Source organism: Gymnoscopelus braueri (assembly GCF_963280865.1).
Source record: "Gymnoscopelus braueri genome assembly, chromosome: 16".
In the NCBI taxonomy this organism is placed as follows: domain Eukaryota; kingdom Metazoa; phylum Chordata; class Actinopteri; order Myctophiformes; family Myctophidae; genus Gymnoscopelus; species Gymnoscopelus braueri.
Window position 1 is genome coordinate 37864674 of NC_137616.1, and position 24538 is coordinate 37889211.

The 24538-nt window shown below is 42.3% G+C and overlaps 1 protein-coding gene across 1 annotated transcript in view; it reads left to right on the top strand.

Annotated features, from left to right (window-relative positions):
• Positions 1-24538, top strand: part of mmut (methylmalonyl CoA mutase) — a 55807-nt gene that overhangs the window by 9965 nt on the left and 21304 nt on the right. The window contains exons 6-7 of the mRNA XM_080453204.1: positions 2371-2619; positions 14550-14661. Coding sequence (XP_080309330.1) covers positions 2371-2619; positions 14550-14661 — 361 coding nt within the window. The remainder of the gene's footprint in view (positions 1-2370; positions 2620-14549; positions 14662-24538) is intronic.

Here is a 24538-nt window from a genome sequence, read left to right on the forward strand (position 1 = left end):
TTCTTGAGTCTACAATATTAAAGCTACAGTACAAGTTTTATGTCCATTCAACTTCAAACTATATATTTTTTTGCGAATAAAGATTATTTCTCCAATCCAGTGTGCCATCTGCTCCAATTAAGTTTATGGATGTTGTCAACCAGTAGGTGTCCTATATGACACCACCAGGGTTGAATTTTGTCAATGGAAGAGTAGGGAGACTACCATCAACGAGTGCAGCTGTGCTAGTTCTATTAACAGACTCTATAATACAGATTGGTTAAAATAATTATTCATTAAAATGAGTCTAGTCTTTTGGTGTTAAGATTGTGTGAACCTTGAGGGTGACTTGACGGTCTTATGGTAATAAGACCGTCAAGTCACCCTCAAGTCAAGGCGCTAGTAGTTTGATATAAATTAGATTACATATTTCCTCTCCTCGTCTGAGGAGTTGTTATCACTCCTAGTTAATTGGATTGGTTTGACAGGTGAGACCATCAGGACAGTGCAGCACGATTCTGACAATTTCTAATTAAACATGTTTTTCCACCTACAGTACTTTACTTTGCTTACTGACTGTAATGGTAATTTTGACATAATGATTTTTGTTTTGCTACAGGAATAATAGAGCAATTTCTATTCCCCAAAATTAAGTACCGTAGCATGACTGATGTTTTGTGTTGACAGAGTCCACTTTGTTTGCATTTGTGTATGTGGTAAAAGTGTGATTATGAGATAAATATGATTGACAACATTTGCACTGCTAGAGAACAGGAATAATAGAGCAATTTATATTCCCCAAAATTAAGTACCGTAGCATGACTGATGTTTTGTGTTGACAGAGTCCACTTTGTTTGCATTTGTGTATGTGGTAAAAGTGTGATTATGAGATAAATATGATTGACAACATTTGCACATACATCCATGCCCAGGTAGCTATGCTGTATAAAGCCCTGAGTTTTACCAAAGTTCAGTATTGCTTTAAAAAGTAAAGTATAAACTAGCAGACAGAATCAGCCCCCCCCCCCTGGGGCTGAAGTAAAATATTTATTCATGATTAATCACCCACAATCTATATACAATTTCACTGTCTTTATACTTCCATGATAAAGTAGTAGCCGATTAAATATTTATTCATTATTACACTACAATGTATATCAAATGATACTGTCTTCATACTTGCATAATGGGGATGTTTGATATTTTTGTCCTGAAACTGACATTATCATACCATTGGGGTACATTTCATCATATCTGGTATAAACCCGACCAGGTTTAGCATACTGATACCGTCATTAGCGATCATACGCATTCATGGAATGGAATCCATTTAATTTTCATGGCTGTCCCCCCCAAAAAGTGCAAAGCAATCTACACCTCGATGAGATGTTGATTAGACTGGAGGGTTATGACACGGTGGCGTGAGTTTGTTATCTCTCTCTCTCTCTCTCTCTCTCTCTCTCTGAGTGCAGGCACAGCGACAGAGCCACTCTGTCAGACTCACAAATAAGCTCACCTGCTTGAAGAACCGTATATGATGATATGTTGATAAACGCAACAGGCGACCGGAATAATTATGTGACGATAATTATGTGAATCAGCAGATCATCAGTTTGAGAGGGGCACATAATCAAATCAAATAAATAAGTGAGCGCACTCAAATTATGTGCATATGCACGCATTTGCTTGCTCTACATCCACCAACACTTTCTTATTCAATAAGTCAGGCTTCAGAGACCAGAAATTACTAAGAACTCATTGAACTCGTGGGGAGTGTTGGAGCTGCCATCGTTTTCACGAATCTTTGAAAAATCATAGAATATTCATTTCCTGTATAATCGATCCCCCGATCACTTTAAAATACGTATCCGAGTCTCGTAGATTCTGATCCGTAATCCACTGACAGGAGCAAGCTGTGATCATTTATTGCCGTCATCTGTGTCTAACTAACACATTATATAGGAGGACATTCAAGATCACATTGTGCAACAGTTTAACTGGGAGGTCAACGGAATGACGGCGGTATTCATGTAACGTCTTCGGATGTCTTCACTCAGTCCCAGCATGCGTGGGTGCATGCATACGTGCCAAAAAGCACACACTGCTTTTTGGCCAATAACTCTTGACCGTAGGTCAGCCAGCTTACACAAACGTTGCAATGTGTCAATATACTGTGGGCTGGAGGAGATGTTCCACCGCAGAGCAAGCTCTTGGCACACAGGATGTGCTCAAATCCAGCCTCCAGTCTCTCTTCACTGTCCTATTTGGAAGAAAAAAAAACGCCTTTTAGTGCCTTAATAATAAAAAAAATAGATGGCATCACAAAGTTGCGATAACCATAATACTTTCCCCGCCATATGAATTGTAACCGCCTGTTGTGGTCCCTTTCAGGACCCCTACAACAATGTGGTGCGTACGGTGATCGAGGCCATGGCGGCTGTGTTTGGGGGGACCCAGTCACTCCACACCAACTCATTTGACGAGGCACTGGGCCTACCCACGGTGAAGAGTGCCCGCATCGCCAGGAACACCCAGATCATCATCCAGGAAGAATCGGGGATCCCCAAGGTGGCCGACCCCTGGGGGGGATCACACATGATGGAGTCCCTGACAGATGACGTGTACAACACGGCCATGAAGGTAGGCTATTAGCTGTACATTAGTTCATGCATATTATTCACTGGTGATAGGTTGTACTTAACTAGAGCCCGACCAATGGCAGGTTTTTGTGTCCGATGCCGATCCTGATTTTGGAGTGTTCTAGACCACTGATTACCGATGTTTTGACCTATCTCTAGAGTCATGTGATCAAGATGTCTCATATACCATTCTGATGGGCTACGACTGACTTTCACAGTTTGCGGGCCCTGGCGGGCCTGCGCTCACAGGAGCACACTTTTATTTATTTTTATTTAACCACATCCTTATCTCTCTACTCTTACCTATCCCACGTTTCATGCTTACTGCTGTTGCTGCTACAACACCTGAATTTCCCCTTGGCGATTAATAAAGATTTATCTCATAATATCTTAGTCCATTAACCACTTACACCCTATACTTATTTGCCCACGGTCCCCCAGGGCCCTATACTTTCTCTGCTCCCTTTTTCCCCTCTACACCAAATCTCTTTGCCTAAAATAGCTGATCTACAAGCTCATAATGCATAACAGATGGATCTGCTGTTTTCACCACAGAATAGGGACACTAGGGTTCATGTGGTTAACCACTTAAAGCCTCTATATACTTAGTCAAATCGGACCTGAGTTGCAACTGTACTTGGTACGTTCTTTTCCCCCCCTCCACATCAAATCTCTTCGCCAAAAATAATCAATCTACAAGCTCATCTAGATCCGCTATTTTTGCCAAACGTTCCCTCAGAACTAGGGATGCCGGGGTTCGAGTGGTTAAGAAACATGATGGGATCAGTTGATCTTGCGTGACCTTTAACCAATTTTCACGCTCCAGGCAAGCTTAAGCGAAGTAAGTAGGATTTAATTGTTTGTTTAACTCTTTCGTAGTCTGACTGTATACGCAATTACTTTGCCCCTGGCTTGGGATTCAGAGGATCAGTTTTCATGAATACATTTCCAGGGTCTTCTGTGCTGATTGGTTTATGCTGGCGGGCGTGGAGGCAATGTTTTACCAATGAAGTGCTTTGGGGTCTACAGGAATTGGGGAAATTATGGAATTAATTAGATTTTGGAATAAATTGAACTATAATAAGGTTTTTCCAATGAATACATTAGTAGAGAAATACATAGGGAAACCTTTAATACCAGGCTGGAAGGTATTGGAGATAGCCATAACTGAAGCGAGGTATACGCAAAGCTCATTCAGTTAGCTGTATGTGATAGTTGCTGTATGTCTAAGAGACACACACACACACACACACACACACACACACACACACACACACACACACACACACACACACACACACACACACACACACACACACACACACACACACACACACACACACACACTATATATATATACATAGTATAGTGTATATATATATTGCATACATATTATGTGTGTGTGTGTGTGTGTGTGTGTGTGCGTGCGTGCGTGTGTGTGTGTGTGTGCGCGTGTATATATATATATATGTGCGTGTGTGCGTGCGTGTATACATATATATATATATATATGCAATTATGCATGCATGCATGCATACATACGTACGTGTGTATATATATATATAAATATATATACACTCACACAATTCTTTGCTAAATTGTGATAATGATCAATTACCAGCTAGGCACATCATTGTCTGTTCTGATTACTCTGGATTTGGATCAAACCCTAATTACAGTTTTCAATTAATTATTTCATCCAAAGAGGTTAGTCCAATTTCTTTAATTTTTTTGCATTAGCCAAATTAACATTATGGAAGTCAAGGCTCACATTAGTCTGTTTGAAATTCAGATTCATAGAGGGGGAAGAATAGAAAGTGCTTCATTAATACTAGAAGGAGTAGACTGTAGGTCACCAGAGCTATCTTTGATTTGGGGATAAGCAAAGTAGCAGCTTGTCATCACATGATCACATCACATCAATGTGTTAAGAGATCGCTAAACCTATCCGTATACTTGGAGTATTTTCATTTTGATCAAAGCAGCAATAGACAGATGTAGATTATCCAATTTAAGTCGTTTATTGGAAGAGATTGAATATGAAATGATTTAGCCTCTGAGAAGTACTTTGATTATTTCCCTTAAATGGGAAGCTGAGTTCCCTTCTGCATTGTTTGGATTAATAAATCAATCAGTCGAATATAAAATGTATGCACAGAATATCTTATCCAACAGAAGCAAGGTAATGAACCGCCAAAGCAGTCGTTCTCTCGGACAAATAGAAAAATTTATGTTAAGTAGCACAGCTGCATGATCTGATATGACTATAGCTGTATAATCACGTTTCAACGGCTGGTAGAAAGAAATTGGTAAAATAAATAAAATAATCTATTTGTGCTGTGCATTTAACAAAATGATAATTTATTGGCATGAGCATTTTTATGCCTTGAAGTAGTACACAACCATTTTCTTTCATAAATACACTAAAGGCTTTAGACATGGCAGATTGCTACCCCCCCCCCATCCTACTACAGACTACAGTGAAAGTACTGGTAGACAGCCAGAGATTAGTTACTTGATTTCCATCCATCCATCTTCAACCGCTTATCAGGAATCGGGTCGAGGCGGGGGCAACAGTTCCAGCAGAGAGCTCCAGACTTCCCTTTCCCGAGCAACATTATATCTGTATCTATACCATAGACCTTTTGATTAGACCAGTGGTTCCCAAACATTTTAGCCCCAAAAGAGAAATTAGACTTTGCCGGGACCCAAACTAGTGAAAATAGCAGATCTTGCATTGTGAGGAATTATTAGATTTTTGATTTTATTTATGAAATATGTTGGAATTGTTTTTAATCAATGAAAAGTTGTGATTTTAATTATTTTTTAAAAATCTTTTGAAATGTTCATTCATTCAACCTCTATTTAAAATTCCCAGAGAGATCATTGAGGGAGACCCTCATTTACAATGATGCAGAGGTTATGCATAGAAATATCATAAGAACAAAGAAAGACAATATGTTGACAACTGTAAGTTAAAACAGTTTCATGTTGACAGCAATCTGTTAAAACAGTTGCATACAGGTAATGAACGGTTATTGAGTAAATTCCTAAATGGCCAATAGATGCTAAGATATTTAGTTTAAGATCTTGTCGCTAGAGGTTCCAAGAAACAGGTGCACCAATGCTGAAAGCAATATTTCCCAGTTTGGCACGAGGAACCAGAACGACTAGCCATTCGCTAGAGCGAGTTGTATTTTTGAGTGGTGCTAGCCACTCCAAGGAGTGACTTTGTCCTGGTGTGTGTCTGTGTGTCCGTCCGTCCGTCCGTATGAGCCGCTCTGTATGTTTGAGCACAGCCTCAACAGCTGCGGCTGATTGCAACACAAAGATGCAACCAGTTACACTAATTACACACACACGCACACACACACTTACACACAACACACACTTTTGAGTAAAAATACTTAAAATGAGTAAAAATACTTAAAATGAGTAAAAATACTTAAATATTTGTAAAGACATTTTAAAGTTCCTAAACTGAGTAAAAAATACTTAAAATGAGTAAAAATACTTAAAATGAGTAAAAATACTTAAAAGATGTTAAAATGAGTAAAAACACGTAAAAATCAGTAAAAACATTGTAAAGTACTTAAAATGAGTAAAAATACTTTGAAGTCATCAAAGTCTGTAAAAAGTAACTAACGAAATGAACTCATGAAAGGCACCACTCTCTTCACACTGGGTGTGATTTTTTTATTATATATATTATTATTATTTTTTTAAACTCTTTTTATTTGATTTTCAACATTAAAAACATTTCACATTTCATTGCCCCATGCCTTCCCCACCAACACAAATACAAGTTTTCCACTTTCTCTCTCTCTTTGTCTCATAGGTCTCTCAGTTCATTGTTTCATAATTTCTTCATACCCTCAGTTATTTTACATAAAAGGAAAAAGAGTAAAAGACAAACAAAAAAACAATAAAAAAAACAATAACAAAAATAGAATTCATGATAATAACCATAGTAACAATGATAATAATAATACATAACAAAAGCCCGGTACAACAAAAATAATAACAAATGTATATTAAAGTTTTTTTTTTCTTTTTTCTTTTTTTCTCCTTTTTTTTTTTCCCAGCATTTATACCAGTTCATACATTGTTGTTTATACATGGTTATTCAATTTTTCATACTGTTTATAGTTCTTGTACCTAGCTGTTGTGAGGAGATCGATACCATTTTTTTTTTTTTTTTTTTTTTTAATCCATTACCATTTTATCTTTTTTTTTTTTTTTTTTTTATTATTATTTTTTTTTCCTTAAGTTTTTTCTCTTCCAGTCTCCTTCCTTAACCATTATTATTATTTTCCCTTTTTCCCCCTTTTGTGTGTTTTTCTATTGGGATAGCTTCCCTTCAATGTTTCGTACATTATTGTCTCCGCCGTAGGTGGAGAATATGTTTTCGCTTCGTCCCGCCGTGTGTGAGCAAACATTGTTAGCCAAGCTAACATTGGTCAAGCTCCACGTGACACGTGTCAATATGTTGACACCAATGCCTTTGATTGGCTAGAGGGACGCATGACGAAATAGAATCCTATAAATAGGTGTGTCACTTCAAAAAGCCTCTACTTTTTGAAGTGAGGTAAGACAGGACCAATCAGCCTTGATTGGAACAGTACGTTCCAGTCCAAATCACCCGTCCGTGCGTGTGTGTGTCCCTTTGAGAACACCTAACATTAGTCAAGCAAAGGCGCAGAAGGCCAAAGCTAAGAAAGCATACTCATCTACAACAGTAACACAGAAGAGGACTATAGAGTTGAATTGATCCCACAACAACAAGGCCGAAGTCTTAATACTGTAACAATTGGCCACCTTGATCAAATACATTATGTAGCACTAGAGAAAACTGACATAGATCAAACACACCAATCAACTGCTGGAACTGTTCAAGACAACAATGAAGATGAAGAAGACAGACAAGTATTTGAACAAACCAGTCAATTACGACCACTCCCATATGACACATTGCTTCAAGAAGAACATTCTTTAGATGCAAACACTACATATTCAGTCGCCCCTGCAGAACACCAAAAACCACGCACATTCTACCAACAGTACCTTGCAGTACAAATCACCCGTCCGTGCGTGTGTGTGTCCCTTTGAGAACACCTAACATTGGTCAAGCAAAGGCGCAGAAGGCCAAAGCTAAGAAAGCATACTCATCTACAACAGTAACACAGAAGAGGACTATAGAGTTGAATTGATCCCACAACAACAAGGCCGAAGTCTTAATACTGTAACAATTGGCCACCTTGATCAAATACATTATGTAGCACTAGAGAAAACTGATATCAGCGCCCCCTGGCGTTGATGCAGAGCTACATACCATAAACTCCCGGGCCATTCATTGGCTGAGAAGGGTATGTCACGTGTCCGGTAGACCGGAAGAGGTATAAAACCTCTTGCGTGACGTGGCTCATCCTCTTTAACACGCTCTCTGCATGCAGATGCACACAAACAGGGGTGTTAGGTGAGTATGTTACTCCGAATTCTAAAGAAACCGGGGTTACATCCGTAACCCTGAGTTTCTTGTCTAATTCTCCGTAACATACTCACTATGGGATACATAAACCCCCCTGGGGCTTATAGCCATACCGAATCTCAGGTCCGCACGACCCCTAGCCATAAGGCCCCGTCCCCCTGGACGTGACCTTCGGCTTCACGGGCGCCCCAGCCCTCCGGGCCGGGGTGCGGTATATAATTGAAAGAAAAGGACCCTGACAGACCAAGTCTGCCTATTCATCTAATGAACAGACACAAGTCTGACCCATAAGTGAAAACAAGGAAACAGGGCCTCCTCCCCTGGAAACCTACCAACGGTGGTTCCGAGGGGACACAAGAGAAGGAAGGTAGAGAAGGGAAAAAAGGCGGGTTACACAAAAGACCTGCCTAACCTCCCCTACCCTAACTAGAGACAGCCGCTATGTCCAGTACAGCGTGCGCCACTGACGCCGCTGCCACATCCAGGCTGTAGAAGGCCGCAAAAGTCGATGGAGACGACCAGTTTGCGGCCGCGCACACCTCCTGGACCGACATTTCCCTGGAGAGGCCCAGGAAGTAGCCACGCCTCTAGTAGAAGTGAGCCTTCAGTCCTTCTGGAACTGGAGCGCCACTACTGACGTAGGCCAGCCTAATGGCATCCAAACTCCATCTAGAAAGCGTCGCCTTAGTCACTGCCTTCCTCCGACCATCTGGGCCGAAGGAGACAAAAAGTTGCGACGACGACCGGCCGACCGCCGTCCTCTGGCAGTAGAGCTTCAACGCCCTCACTGGGCAGAGACAGTGCAGCCGCCTATCCTCTGCAGAAGCGAAAGGAGGCGGATGAAAAACTATCAGCTCAACCGGTGTCTGGGTCACCATTCCGTTCTTGGGAACAAACGCCATGTTGGGCTTAACCAAACCCTGCTGTCGTCTCCCAAGAACCTCATGCACTCCAAACTTACTGAGAGCGCATGCATGTCGCTGACCCGTGTAGCTGTAGTGAAAACAACCACAAGAACCGTTTCGAGACTAACGATCTCCAGATCCATAGAGTGAAAAGGCTCGAACGGTGGGAGGCAAAGCGCCCCCAGCACCACCGCCAGGTCCCAGGCCGGGAACAGAGGCCTAGAGGCCGGCCTGGCCCGCCTGGCACCGTCCATAAAACTACGCACCAGCGGATGTCGGCCAACCGTCATGTCATCGAAACCCACGTGACAAGCGGAAAAGGCCGCCTGGTACACCTTAACCGTCGAGAAAACCAGACCTTGGTTCAATTTGTCCTGCAAGAACATGAGGATGCTGCGTACCGAGGCCCGGAAGGCCTCAACCGGCGGTGACTGACTCAGACACCATGACACGAACAGGTTCCACCTGTCGTCGTACGCAGACCTCGTGGAAAGGGCCCTCGCCCCCTGGATGGTAGCTACCACCTCAGGGGGCAGGCCATAAGAAGTCAAGGTCTCCCCCTCACGGGCCAAGCCCACCGGTCTAGGTCCTGAGGTTGCTTGTGGAAAATCCCGACCCCTGCCTGCCGTAGCAGATCTCTGATCGGGGGGAGGGCCCAGGGCTCGTTGTAGAGGAGAGGATTATTCCTAACCTCCACGCGCCCCACGCCAGTGCCACCAGTGGCACTGACAGTCCGTGGAGTCTGACCATCTCCAAGTTGAGAGGACCAACTCCAGTGACGGGAATGCATAAAGCAGTTCAGTGGGCCAACCTGGCCCAGATCTGGCTTGTTATCTCCGGAGGAGAGGCCAATCTGCGTACCAAAAAATGCCCCTGGACAACAGAGTCGCTCCGCTGTTCAGGAGGCCCGGTACCTGTGAGGCTCTGGTTGACGTAAGGCGCGCGTCGCACCACAGCGTCAGATCGCCAGCTAGCCTGTCCAACACTGGAGAGGCCAGGCCTCCCTGCTTTTTGGCATAGCACACGGTCGTGGTGTTGTCGGTTCTGACCAGGACATGACAACCTCGAAACCCGAGCCTTGCAAAGTCTGACCGTCAGAAGAAGACCGTCTGTAGACTGGGACCCCACACCCCCCTGGCCGAGCGGCTCTCGTGGACGGCACCCCTCCTGTGAGGCTGGCGTCCGTGGTAATGACCTTCCGCGAGACCACAGCCCCCATTCTGACCCCTTGGACAGAAGGGCTGCATCTGACCACGATCTAAGCGTGTCCACGCACCGTGGGGATACCCGGACCTTCCGATAACCTCAGGTGGACGGGGCTCCAAGAGCCCACATCCACCTCCGGGGAAAAAAGGTCACATGTGGGGCTTGTCCAAACGAAACAGGTGTAAGGCCGAAGTCATGAGACCCGTCGCCTGCACGCATAGCCTGTATGTGACTTGTCGCCTCACGCGAGAAGACCATAGGCCGAAAAGCCGTGAGCCTGGTCTAGCCCAGCGAGATCCCCTATGAAGGTGGTCCGCTGAGACGGGACCAAGACGCTCGACGGACGGTGACGGTGAAAAACCCCGCGACGTCAAGTGGGGAAACGGTCACGTCGGTGTGCCGCGCCACCTCCTGACCGTGGTGGATAGAAAGGAACGTGGAAACAAGCATTGAGAACAATGCTGGTCCACCCATCTCCTTAACGCACCGTCCGCAAAGAGGGTCACACACCAGTACAACCACAGTGAGTTGTTGTTGATCAGGGGAGCTGACCAGTACAACCACAGTGTGTCACTGATGTACTGAAAACCCCCTACACACACAGTGTACCACTGAAGTACCGGGATAGTAAACAGTTCCGGACTGCAAACTCTCCAACAAGCTGCCTCAGCAAGCGAGTTAGTAGGGGCTCTGATGTCACCCAGTGCGGACAACGCACACGTTTCCAACTGGACCGGTGATGTCGCCACGTGATCCAGCGGACCCGCACATGCGGGGCCGTTAGAGACCGTGGAAGGGTAGCGGTGGTAGGTGGCCACTGTGGTGTTGCTTTAGCGGGGCTGGCTATGCGCTGCACCAAAAAACAACACTGCAATGTGTTGTTGTTAGTGAGGCCAGTTAGCCGCCAATCGAAGCAACAGTAGCCTGACTGGAGGTTATGCAAACCTAGCAGCTAACAAGCTAGTCAAGGCTAAATCACCATGAGCCAAGAAACGTTGAGATCCGTTTCCAAGGGAACCGTTTCTTGTGTGTGCGTTGCCATGGGGACCAAAGACGCTACTACTGGTGCCAGCAGCGCTAACCCTGTGTGCGTTGCCATGGGGACCAGTGACGCTGCCACTGCCGCCATCGGTGCTAACCCTGAGGTGACCGCTCGAGGCAGTAGAGGTACTAACGGTCCGTCCCGAGGACCCGGCGGGGTCACGTGACTGGTCACGGGGACCTTGCCTGACGTCAGTATCCGGTTTGTCCGCCAGCGCAGCCTGTCTGTTTCCATAGTGAGTATGTTACGGAGAATTAGACAAGAAACTGACATAGATCAAACACACCAATCAACTGCTGGAACTGTTCAAGACAACAATGAAGATGAAGAAGACAGACAAGTATTTGAACAAACCAGTCAATTACGACCACTCCCATATGACACATTGCTTCAAGAAGAACATTCTTTAGATGCAAACACTACATATTCAGTCGCCCCTGCAGAACACCAAAAACCACGCACATTCTACCAACAGTACCTTGCAGTACAAATCACCCGTCCGTGCGTGTGTGTGTTCCTCTGAGAACACTTAACATTGGTCAGTTTTACGTGACATCACAATATGTAATATAAATATATAAATAGGAGGCTGAGATCACACAATGTAACTAACTCCCATTATGCAAACTAAAGAAGCAGCAAATGAGCATCTGAAACCTGATGAAGACGCAAAGGCGCAGAAGGCCAAAGCTAAGAAACAGAGAGAAGGAATGAAATTAAGAGTATGTTTTCGCTTCGTCCCGCCATGTGTTAGCATGGCCCTTAGCCAAGCTAACATTGGTCAAGCTCCACGTGACACGTGTCAATATGTTGACACCAATGCCTTTGATTGGCTAGAGGGACGCATGACGAAATAAAATCCTATAAATAGGTGTGTCACTTCAACAGTACCTTCCAGTACAAATCACCCGTCCGTGCGTGTGTGTGTCCCTCTTGAGAACACCTAACATTGGTCAAGCAAAGGCGCAGAAGGCCAAAGCTAAGAAAGCATACTCATCTACAACAGTAACACAGAAGAGGACTATAGAGTTGAATTGATCCCACAACAAGGCCGAAGTCTTAATACTGTAACAATTGGCCGCCTTGATCAAATACATTATGTAGCACTAGAGAAAACTGACATAGATCAAACACACCAATCAACTGCTGAAACTGTTCAAGACAATGAAAATGAAGAAGACAGACAAGCATTTGAACAAACCAGTCAATTACGACGACTCCCATATGACACATTGCTTCAAGAAGAACATCTTTTAGATGCAGACACTACATATTCAGTCGCCCCTGCAGAACACCAAAAACCACGCGCATTCTACCAAGACGACCCGTTCTACCAAGACGACCCGTGCTATTAAAATAGCACGGGTCTGCTGGCGGAGACTTGTGCTCCGAGGAGCACATTTTCTAGTATTTTATATCGTTTACTCATTGACCGTAGGCTAGCGAGACGCACGACGAAATAAAAACCTATAAATAGGTGTGTCACTTCAAAAAATCATTTATATTTTTTGAAGTGAGCTTCCATCAGCCAAGCTAACATTGGTCAAGTGACACGTGACAATATGTAATATAAATAGGTAAGACAGGATTAATCAGGAACAGTACTGGCGGAGACCTGTGCTCCGAGGAGCACATTTTCTAGTTGATAATGTTTCCCCATATCCTATCAAATTTCATTGGTTTCCCTTTCACATTATACATGATTTTTTCTGAGGTGGAGTATGACAGAAGTTCTCTCCACCATTGTTTGAGTGTGGGCGGTTGGTTAGCTTTCCAATTGGTCAGTATGCATTTTTTTTCTGCCGTCATTATTAATAGTATCGATTTCCTCTCATCCTTGGTCAATTCCGTGAGCCTCTCTACATCTCCCAATATGGATATTCGGGGGTCAGGGGGAACCTCTTTTTGTAGTATCTCAGACATATATTTATAAATATTCTTCCAAAAGCTATTCAGATGTGTACACTTCCAAAACATATGTATGAGGTCCCCATTCTCTGATTGACATCGTGGGCATGTAGGAGGTGTGTTGGGGCTAAATCGATGCATCCTCTGTGGGGTGTAATACACACGATGGAGTATCTTAAATTGTATAAGTCTGTGATTAGTGCTAACCAGAGTTTTCTGTGAGCTCTGTAGTAGATCTTCCCATTCTTTCAACGTATATACACATCCAATATCATTTTCCCATTTCTGTTTGTGCTGTCCAGAATTATGTTTTATTTCACAATTCATAGCAGTGTATAATTTTGAAATTAATCCTTTTTGTGATTTTGCATTCCATATAGTTTTTTCAATTGGGGTTTCTTTAATACTAGGAAAATTCTTATTTATATTGGATTTCACCCAACTCCTTATTTGCAAACATTTTAAAAAGTGTGTTCCGGGTATCTGATACAGGTTTTTTATGAAAGTGAAATCGGCAAATATATCCTTGACACAAAGATCCCCTAGTACTGTGACTCCTTTGTCTTTCCAGCTTGCAATAATGCCATATCTTATATTATCTGTGACTAAGGGGTTGTTCCATAGGGGTGTGTGTTTAAATAAAACAGGGCGAAGTCCTAACATTTTATGGCTTTCCTGCCAACACTCGAATGTGTGGCTAATAATTTGACTTTTTGTGATCCTATGCAATTTTTTTAGTGAGCCTAAAAATGGGATTGTCCTCAATGAAATTGGTTTCACCAGTTGTTGTTCTATAGTTATCCAAGCTGGGTTTGTATTGTCTCTTTGGAGCCAGGACCAGACGGTTCGTAGTTGTGATGCTAAATAATATAATTTGAAATTAGGTAAATTTAGCCCTCCTTTTGAGATTGGGGCTTGCAGTGTTGATATCTTTACTCTGATTTTTTTCTCAGCCCATAAGAACCGTGAGATGGTTCTATTTATTTCTATAAACATTTTGGAGGGACATTTTAACGGGATTGATTGAAAAAAATACATAAATTTTGGCAAGACATTCATTTTAATTATATTAACTCTTCCGATTAGTGATATGGGTAAGTTTTTCCACCTTTGTAGATCACTTTTAGTCTTCTCCAAAAGCGGTATGTAATTAGCTTGGTAGGCTTTGTATTATATATATTATTATAGTGAATTAGACTATTCAAGCCCTTCAAATTCCACAACAATGTTTTCTGAATAATTGCACCATTCATCTGGACATAACAGGTTTAACAGATAGCTTGTAATAACAGTTAAAGCATACTGCTTCATTTGGAAATACACGTGGGTTTGACTTGACAACATGTCGTTTTTATTCCTGTGTTTTCCTGTATCCCATGTAGTTCATTATGGAGATTGAAGAGGTGGGAGGAATGGCCCGGGCTGTGGCTGAGGGCATTCCTAAACTCCGCATAGAGGAATGCGCTGCACGCAGACAAGCCCGCATTGACTCAGGTACTAGAAACACACACACACACACACACACACACACACACACACACTCACACACACACACACACACACACACACACACACACACACACACACACACACACACACACACACACACACACACACACACACACACACACGCATGAATGCACATGCACTCAGAGTTACAGACCTGGAACACCCTCAAGGAACCCTGAGGGTCCCTGGACCCCATTTTGAGAACTACTCTAGGCAGCATTGCCACCAGGAAGTCGAGGTCAGCAGCAGGAAGCCCTAGTTCCTCAGGCCTGATCTTGAACTTCCTCAGTGAGGTCTTCAGTTGGTCCTTGCACCTCTTGTTCTGCCCCACTGCCAAGCACTGGCCATGGTGTGACTGGCCATACAGCACTCTGCGGGGCAGTAGGTCTTGGCACATCCGGAACACATGTCCAAGCCAGTTGGTGCTAGGTGATGCATGACCTCGATACTTCTGCAGTTGGTCTTTCAGTATGTGGTACACGACCATGACAGGTGAGCCCCAGGGATGCGCATCTCATCATGTAAGCACTCCAGGGGGACTTGATGTGACAGCTGCTGTACTGTATGTGTGGTCCATGCTTGGCAGCTGTAGAGTGGGGTGGCGATGGCCTCGTAGACAGCAATCTCGATGTGCAGGTGAAGTTTATTATTCCGGAAGACCCGGTGCCACAGTCTCCCCAAGGCAGCTGACATTTGCCTGATCTGCTTTTGAATTTTATTGTCAACGCTGCATTCCTCAGAAAGGATTCTGCCCACATATTTGAATTGATTGTTAGTGGTTTGTGGTCAATGGTGAAGATAGGCGTGTGTGGGGTAATGGCAGACAACTTCTGTCACACACATACGCACACAAACGCGTGCACTGCACACACGTTCAAGCTCTCTTTGGGACTCTTTGATGCTGATGAACATGATGTGTTGAAGGACAGTGGAGCCATCTTGACATTTAGAGGTCTGATGACATTTTGTGTTTCTGGTTCCTGTTGTTGAAAAAAGACCAGGGTAAGACTCCACACCCGGGCTTGGATCAGAATGGGATTATTAGAAATATTGGTGCATTGGAGCACGTACAGTATTTCAATAGTAGAAGCAGCAGGGGATCTATGGCACTCTATGGCATTTCAAATGGCAAAAGAATGCAGTAGAAAAAAGGCAGAGAATGATAGTTAACTGTAAAACATTAATTATTAGCCTACATAAGGCTAATAATAATAAAAGGGCGACCAGTGCAAATAGTTTGACCCATCAGAAATATAGCCACATATTAACAATTTTAACACTGTGGTCCCTATTCTGGTGATGTCATTATAAGAGAACATTGTCAAAAGATAAGATTTCTTTTTTAAATTGATCTACAAGCTCACAAGCATCATACGTAGCTTGTAGATCAGCTATTTTCTAAGCATGAACCTGTTGTACAACTAAGTATAAATTGGGCTCAAGTGTTTAAAAGCACTGTGGGCGGCAGTGGCTCAGGAGGTAGAGTGGCCGCTTCGAAAACGGAAGGTTCCCAGCTCGATCCTGGGTTCCCTCAGCGTTAGTGCCGAAGTGTCCTTGAGCAAGACACTGAACCCCTAATTGCTCCCGATGAGCAGGTTGGTGCCGTGCACGGTTACTTTCCGCCGCCGTCTGTGTATGTGTGTGTGTGTGTGAGTGTGTGTGTGAATGGGTGAATGTAATGCACTTTGTAAAGCGTGTTGGATAAAGGCGCTATATAAATGCACCATTTAATGAAAGAATGGGGAATAAAGGCTAAAATGGTGTTACAAGATTGATCTGCCATTTTGTATGTATGTGTGTGTGTGTGCACGTGTTCATTTGAGTGTGTGTGTGTGTTTTGAGGAAAATGTCAACAACAGCATCATCTAGGAGGGTTACATTGGCCTTTGTTGTTGGCAGTCTGATAGCACAAGCTTGATGAGAAAGAGATGCACATCAATGGAGAGCGTCTCTGAGGAATTAAGCTCCATAAATTGGCAGAGGACACATATGGGACAGAATAGAGAAGACTCTAGTCTCGGCGGACTCTTATAATGGACTGTCTCCATGCTGAAGCTCATTCTCATTTGTATTCATTGGTGTTTTGATTCACGGCACGTCTAGGCTGAAGTCCATACATTTTCATTGACCTCGTAGCCAGGGCTGACAGAAACATTCCTGTCCTGAGCATGAAGGAGTCATTTTTCTTTCAGACGTGTCGTTCTTTCCCTGGTTGTTTCCTAAACAGTTTCTTTTTAATATTACATTTGACTTCAAAGCACCTCGAAGTGTGCTATGATTAATGTACATACTTTGCTACTTCTTTACCTTACTAGTTGTTGTTGTTATTCTTAATTATTTAAAATCTTGCATGTTGAATCTTGAACATACTGGTAATTACTGCCTTGAACAACTGTTAAATGCAATCTCATGGGCCCAAATCATCTTGACAAAACAAAATAACACCCTTTTACCTTTTCTTATTTTCTTATTTTCATTTTACCATTATCAAAACTGTTAAAGCTTGAAGTACAAGAATTCCACTTCCTATATTGCTGCTACCAGCTGTATTGTATGTGTACACTGTATGTGAAAATTTCTGTAGACACCATGAACATTTAACCTATCGTCACTTTCGGGCAGAAACTTTGTAACTCCATATTTCAACTTTGTATGTTTTTCTTTTATAAGTTAATGCCCTACTTCTACATACACAATGCGTCACGATGCAACAGTTCTTTTTTCCTTTTCCTGAAAAGTAACTGTTTTGGATAATATAGGTCTACTAGTAGACCTATTATATTTTCATTACATGACAAATATCTTGAGCGCTGGTGGGTATTATTTACTCATTTGGAACAAACTTTATCCAGCTTTAGTACTATATATACAAAGTAAACAAGGAAGCAGCTTAGTGAAAAAATGTATTGCATCTCCAAATCTGAGGCCATGGTTCTCAGCAGGAAACCGATGGATTGTGCACTCCAGATAGGAAATAAGACTTTGCCCCAGATGAAGGAGTTTAAAGGGATATTTCACTTTAAAAAATAATTTGGGTCATTTTATCATCTAGTCAGGTTTTGTGAGCCCCCCAGACAGTTTTAAGTTGCTTGATTCATAATGCCTGGAGAGCAGACTTACAGGAGGACCTAACAGTGGAGCAATGGAGTACAGCTTGTAAACTGGCTCAATCCCAGACTGGGAATACACGCCTAAAACTCCTTCAATATAACTGGCTCATGAGAGTGTACATCACACCTGTGAAGCTCAATAAGTTTAATAACAATATCCCGGACCTATGCACCAGATGCGGTGAAGATAGAGGCACATTGTTCCACTGCTTATGGTCATGCCCAAGATTGAAGGACTTTTGGAGGGAGATTGGGCAGGAAATACAAACGATTCTTTCAATTAACATCGTACCAGAACCTAAATTTTTCCTGCTAGGCCTCTACCCAGTTGGACAAAGAATTAGGCGTAGTGACAGAATATTCATAGACATTTGTCTCTTACAAGCTAAAAGAGTAATTGCATTGACCTGGAAGAGGCCGGACAGACCAAGCATTGCACAGTGGTTCAGGGAATTGTCTTTATGCCTACCTTTAGAAAAAATCACATACATACTTAAGGACAAACAAGAGATGTTTCAGGAGGTGTGGGGTTGCTTTATTCAATACATGGAAAATAATAATCTGCCACATTTAATGGAAGAATCTGGAGAGGAGTAGTGTTGATGCCTATGTATGTTTTTCTTTTGTCTTTGTTACTGTTTTTGTTTTTTGTCATTTCAATAACTGTCTTGTATAATTTAATGTAAAAGTTCATTTTTGCTTTCTGTATATTTTATTTTTATTGTATTATAAGTTGTTGTAATGTGTGTAAAAGAAAATAAATAAACATATTGTTGAAAAAAAAAAAAAGTTGCTTGATTCAGTATTTTGATATTTGATATTCATTTTATCAGACACGCCTATACAAACCCATTATAAAAAAAACCAAACTCAATTTTTAATGTTAGATTCATCAAAAACACCCGTCCTTGGTTCTGGTGATTCATCCTGCCCTCCTAATACGTGAGGGGCCGTGTTTTATATATACAGAGAAATTTTCGTTCCTACTCTCACCTATGGTCAATGTCATGAAGTGTGTGTGGGTCATGGCCGAAAGAATAAGATCGCGGATACCTGCTCCCAGTGAGCAGGTCGGTGCCTTGCATGGTTTCCTCCACCGTCGGTGTGAGAATTTATGTGTTTGAGTGGGTGAACGTGAAATACATTGTAAAGGCACTACCGTTATATAAAAGCAGTCCAGTCCATATACCATTATGGAAACAAATATACTGTTCAATCAAGATATGATGCTGGTTGGAAAAGAAAAACTGAGGTGTACATTTATTATTGGCCGGCGGCCAAACCAATATGAAACTGGCAAAGGCTTTAAGAATTATATGACACAACAGGACCTTGAAAAACAAGATGGGTGCTTGTAACTCACTTTTTAAATGCTCCAAATTTTATTTACGGCAAACAGCAGCAGATACGACGTTTCAACCCTTGCAGTCTTTTTCAAGTATGACAGGACCTTACCATCAATTTAATTAGCCTCTTTTATTTTTCACACGCTTTTTCAACTGGCAGATAAAAGAAGCACAATCGATCTACACAGCATGTCTCGGAGCGTTTAATTTCAAAAGAAGATTTGTCTCGCTTTTTCCTTTTATCTGCTGAGAAATCTTCCCCGCAAAACTGCCACAAGCAAGATGAGATCAAGTTCTGTTATTACTTTCATGTACCTCCTCTTTTTTCTCATTCCCCTCTCTTAGCGGGTGAATGATTCCATAGATAGACAGACGATAGCAGTTGTTGCCTCTAGACAGTGGGAGTACATCCTAAGGGAATTTCAACCCCCATGGGTTTCGTTAGGGGTCGGCGTCTGGGGCTACAGGCCCGCCCGGATTTTGTCATCTCCTGTTGCTGTAGTAGATGAGTCAGTTCCTGTCACTGTTTCATCTTCAAGCTCGGGTTGTTGGTGAAAAAGCTAGCTAGATAGTCTAGCATTGACTTGCATGCTTTGTGAAAATCTAGAATAGAATTAATATAATTATTAATTTAGCATTTATTTATTTAATTGCTGTTTACATTATGTTTTGTGATAAAGTAATCTAATCTCTTATAGAACACTTTTCCCAGTATTTCAGAAATATGTGGAATTAGAGAAACAGGTCTCTAATTTGTGAGTTCATGTCTATCTCCAGCCTGACAGGATATATTAGTATGACTTTTGCTGTTTTCATCTTGTTAGGAAATATCTGTTTCACCACAAATTCTATGATACTTTTGACCCTGGCCATATCAGACCAATTACAGTCTGTAGATTTCTTACCCTTGCATTTGTTGACAATGTCAATAATAAAATTTTCATCTGTTTTTTGAATTATTTACATTCATAGTTTTATTTTCCACATAATCTTCATTACCAGTCTTCATTACCGTAGCTGAATTAGGACCAACACTAACACAACAAAATCATTAAATTCATCTGCCACTAAATTAATTTCATTAGTAGTTTTATCTTTTGTCAGGAAATGGATTTCCTATTTTCCCAGCTCCCTTTTTTCTAATGTCGTGCAGTACCATCCATGTATTTTAATATCACTTTTGTTGTTGGAGTTTGCAAAGTTTCACGCTGATCGGTCCAGTTATACAGTAGGTAAAAACGCGAATCGGGCTGTTATGGCGCCACCATAAGACCGATTTTTTAAAATGTAGGGTGGCATTTATTCATTGGCCGAGTGGCAATGTGCGTGCAAAGTTTCACATCAATCGCACGCTGTGTTCATGATTTGAGGCAGTATGTTCAAAACGGAGCACTCCGATCTTAGCCAACCAGGATGGAATATGAAAAATCGACTGACCCGTTTAATGACTATAGAGATACTGTGTATCGATTTGCGTGATGTTTGGACAATATCTGTAGGAGTAATATAAAAAAAAAAAGTTATATCAGAGGATCAGCGGGTCACGCGATCGCAAAACAAAACCTGTTCTCTTCCTTGTTATTCGATTTGGGAGAATGAGAATGGTTTCTGTGGCTTTTTGGCGAAAACGGCCTACATTAATGCCCACAACTATGGAACGGATGATTGCGGCGGCTCGCATATATGGGAGATCCAGTTGTCCAGTATCAATATGCAGGGTATGGGCATACCAATGACATCAGGGATCTCCATATATGCCCATAAAAGGGACAAGGACTGACACATACAGAGGTCTCCATATATGCCCACAAAGGGTACTCTGACAAAGCCCCCGACACTCGGATGACTCCGAAATATCGCTTGGATTGGCGCTGCCTCACATGTGTGAGGGCCGCGTAGCGGGCCGGACCTCTATTCTATGGAATCCATAGGCGCTCCTCTCCCTGTCTCTCTTCAGTAAACAGAAAAATCGGTTTGAAGACTCGATGATTAGTTGGTAACAAATTGTGTGTTTTTCTCACACTGTGGAGCTGAACTAAACATTGTTTTCCCAGAGGCTACTGTAGCTATGTTAAGTGCGCACCTTTACTTACAGTACTTACGCACACACACACACACACGCACACGCACACGCACACGCACACACACACACACACACACACACACACACACACACACACACACACACAGAGGGATGAGGAAGAGTGGAAGGACTTTTCGTCGATCAATACACAACCTTGAGAACTTGAAAGGAGTCAAGTAGTTAAGCTGCCAGTTTGCAGGGAGTCATTCAGCTACTGTGCATGAGCCAAACCCAAGAAAGCCTGTGGCTTGAATAGGTGCTATGTGCAATGAAACACGTCCTTGAAATAGATTGTCATACAGCTAGGCATGTGTTAGGTTGTCTTTGTGCTGAACCTTGTACTTTCAGTCAACCCTTTGCACGCTGCCTAGTGCCTGCCCGTTTTCACACCTATCGTAGCCTTAATGCACACACCCTTGGGCTTGACGTGCGGTCACCTACAGCTATGCCATCCCACATGTCATTACTGTCGGACAGAAACTTTCTATCTCCAATCTCCATGCTTCACCTTTTTATGTGAGAAAAATGTAAAAATGAATTCCCTACTTTGTCGTTCAAGCCAACGTAATACTTCCTTCCATCAAAACAATATTTTAGATACGTTTTTATAAGCACATGTATTCCATACATTCCATAAGGCTTCACCACACATGGACAATTGACATCATTAACTTGCGATGGCCGTTGTCCCCCTTGAGTAAAAGATGAACTACTTCTAAAATAAATAAAATATTTAAGGTGTCTTTAATTTTTAATTTTAGTTATAGAGGGCAATTATAATTTATTAAGCCAGGCAACTATGGCTTGTTAGCCAGGGATCCTTTTAAAAATTAAGAGCTCCATGACTACATTGGATCCACTGGAAGGCAGGCTATTTTTTCCATTTCCTGAAAAATAACGGTATTGGACATACAAGGTTTACTCCCCAATAGCGACGACATGCTTACATCAACTGAAGCCTTTGATCCTGTACTGCAATGGGACTACAGGCTGACCTATCAGATGCCAGCATGGGGCTTTTGTGTAGTTGTGTAGTGGTGTGCACACAGACTGTCTTTATTGCATGCAGAGAGGAAATAGATGCACGTAGAGGACAAGGAGTGACAGATTGGCGAGGCTTTCTCATCTCACAGTGGGAGTAGAATGAGTTTCTCCTGTCCAGCTTTGTTTTCAAAGGAGTTCCTTGCCTCTGTTCTCAGTGGTAGGTTAATTTTGTGTGAGTCTCAATATTAGTAATGTATATGAATGATGCTTTTAATGCTGCAGGCCTGGATTGTAGTCACCATAGTTTCAAAATAATGTAGGTTTTCTGTATTTCTGTTCTGTGTCAGATATTGGCTCTCTGTAGACCACTCTGGGGAATATCGTAGATAATAACAAACAGACAGACAAAGCCCCGGCCCCCACACCAGTGATTTTAGTGTGTGCGTGGCGTGCGTCTTAAGGATCTGGAGGAGAGTGGTGAAATCGTACAACAGTGCAATACAATCATGCAGAATAAAACACTGCAATCGGCTAGAATTTGTTCGATTTCCAATCATGACCGACAATAAAGCACCTTAGAGTACGGTGGTTGAGCACACAGCAGCAACAAACACACATTGTTTAATTATACAATAATTATTTTGCCTACTAGGCCCAAAGTGTGGGACCCTGAAATGACATAATGAATCAAAACATTCTGCATTCTGACTGCACCCTTTGATGCTGCACTAGGACCCCAGGCTTATCAGATGCCAGCATGGGGCTTTTTCGTGTCTACATGGCTGGAGCTATGCAGTGGTGTGCACATGGACTGTCTTTGTTGCATACAGAGAGGAAAGAGACACAGGTAGTGGAGAGGGAGTGACAGGGTGACGAGAGGAAAAGAAGGGGCTAGACGAGGCTTTTTTCAATTTACAGAACTCAGTGGGAGTGGAATTAGATTTTCCAATCACCTTTGGTTTCAAAGAAAAGGCTTGCCATTGTTCCTTGGTGTACTGTACACACCAATTAGTTTATTAATGTTAGTGACAAAGAATGTTAACTGCATTCTAGAATGAAAAGAAAAAGAAGAAAGTAATAATATTAACAGTAATATATGTAAATGTACCTGTACATATACCCCCCCCCCCCCACACACACACAATTATTGTGGATCAATACACAACCTTGAGAACTTGAAAGGAGACTGGTAGTTATGAAGCCAGTTTGCAGGCAGTATGTGCCTCTGTGGGGAAGTTTCAATTATTTGGTCTACTATTCCTGAGATTACGTTGAAATAATTCTTCCAATACTCGGACACGACCAAAACATTTGTGAGATTGCAAGGGGCCAGAGAACATTTGTCACCTGCATCAACCAAATTAGGGTATATCTTGGCAAGTCTTGCCACTGTAGTGTGCTCTATGTACTTCTTTGAATTGGATGAGTTGTACAGTATGAGTTGGAATTGCACAAGATGAGCATGGTTTTGATTCTTTAAGCGCATTAGACCACCAATCATCAGCTATATTAAAGCCCAGTTCTGTTTCCCACTCTGCTCTAATCTTCATCAGAGCCGGTGGAGCATCAGGAGTTAGGAAGTCGTACAAATATGAAATATGTCTTTTTGTAAGTTTTGTCATAGGCAGGTTATTTATGCCCAAAGGGGGTGGGGAAACCGGAAACGTGAGTGTTTTTGATTTGAGAAAGTGCCGAATTTGAAAGTATCTGAAAATGTCAGATTGTTGTAGGTTGAAAGTAGCTCGTAACCGAGCAAAGTCGGAAAAAGTATCTTTATAATAGCAATCGCCAATTGTGCTAAGGCCCTGTCTATTCCAGCCAGTAGCAGGTAAACATCTTGTTACATATGGGGTGTTAAGGGGTAGTGTGTTCCAACCCAGGTGCTGTTTAGTCTGCTGCCAGATCCTCAAGTTGGATATGACGATCAAATTGCTTGTGAATTGCTTAGGTTTGAGTCGGCTTTGGTATGCCTTAAAGGCATACCAAAGCCTTTAAGGAGGAAGAATGACATAAGGATGAAGAATGACATGAGTGTGCGTCCAGTTGACACCACTCAGTCTCAGGATAGAAAGCCCAATGTACAATGTTTTGCAGATTAGCTGCCCAGTAGTAACGCTGTCTGTCTGGCAACCCTAAACCTCCATCTGATCTATCTCTCTGTGATAGGTTTTTTTGACCCTTGGCTTCTTATTTCCCCATATAAAAGAGGAAAATACTGTATTAATTTTAGAAAAGACTTGGGGAGAAAAAGAGGCAAACATCGAAATAAATATAGAAACCGTGGGACGATATTCATAATCGGTAAATGATTCCAATTTTGTTGTAACCTTTGTTGTTAA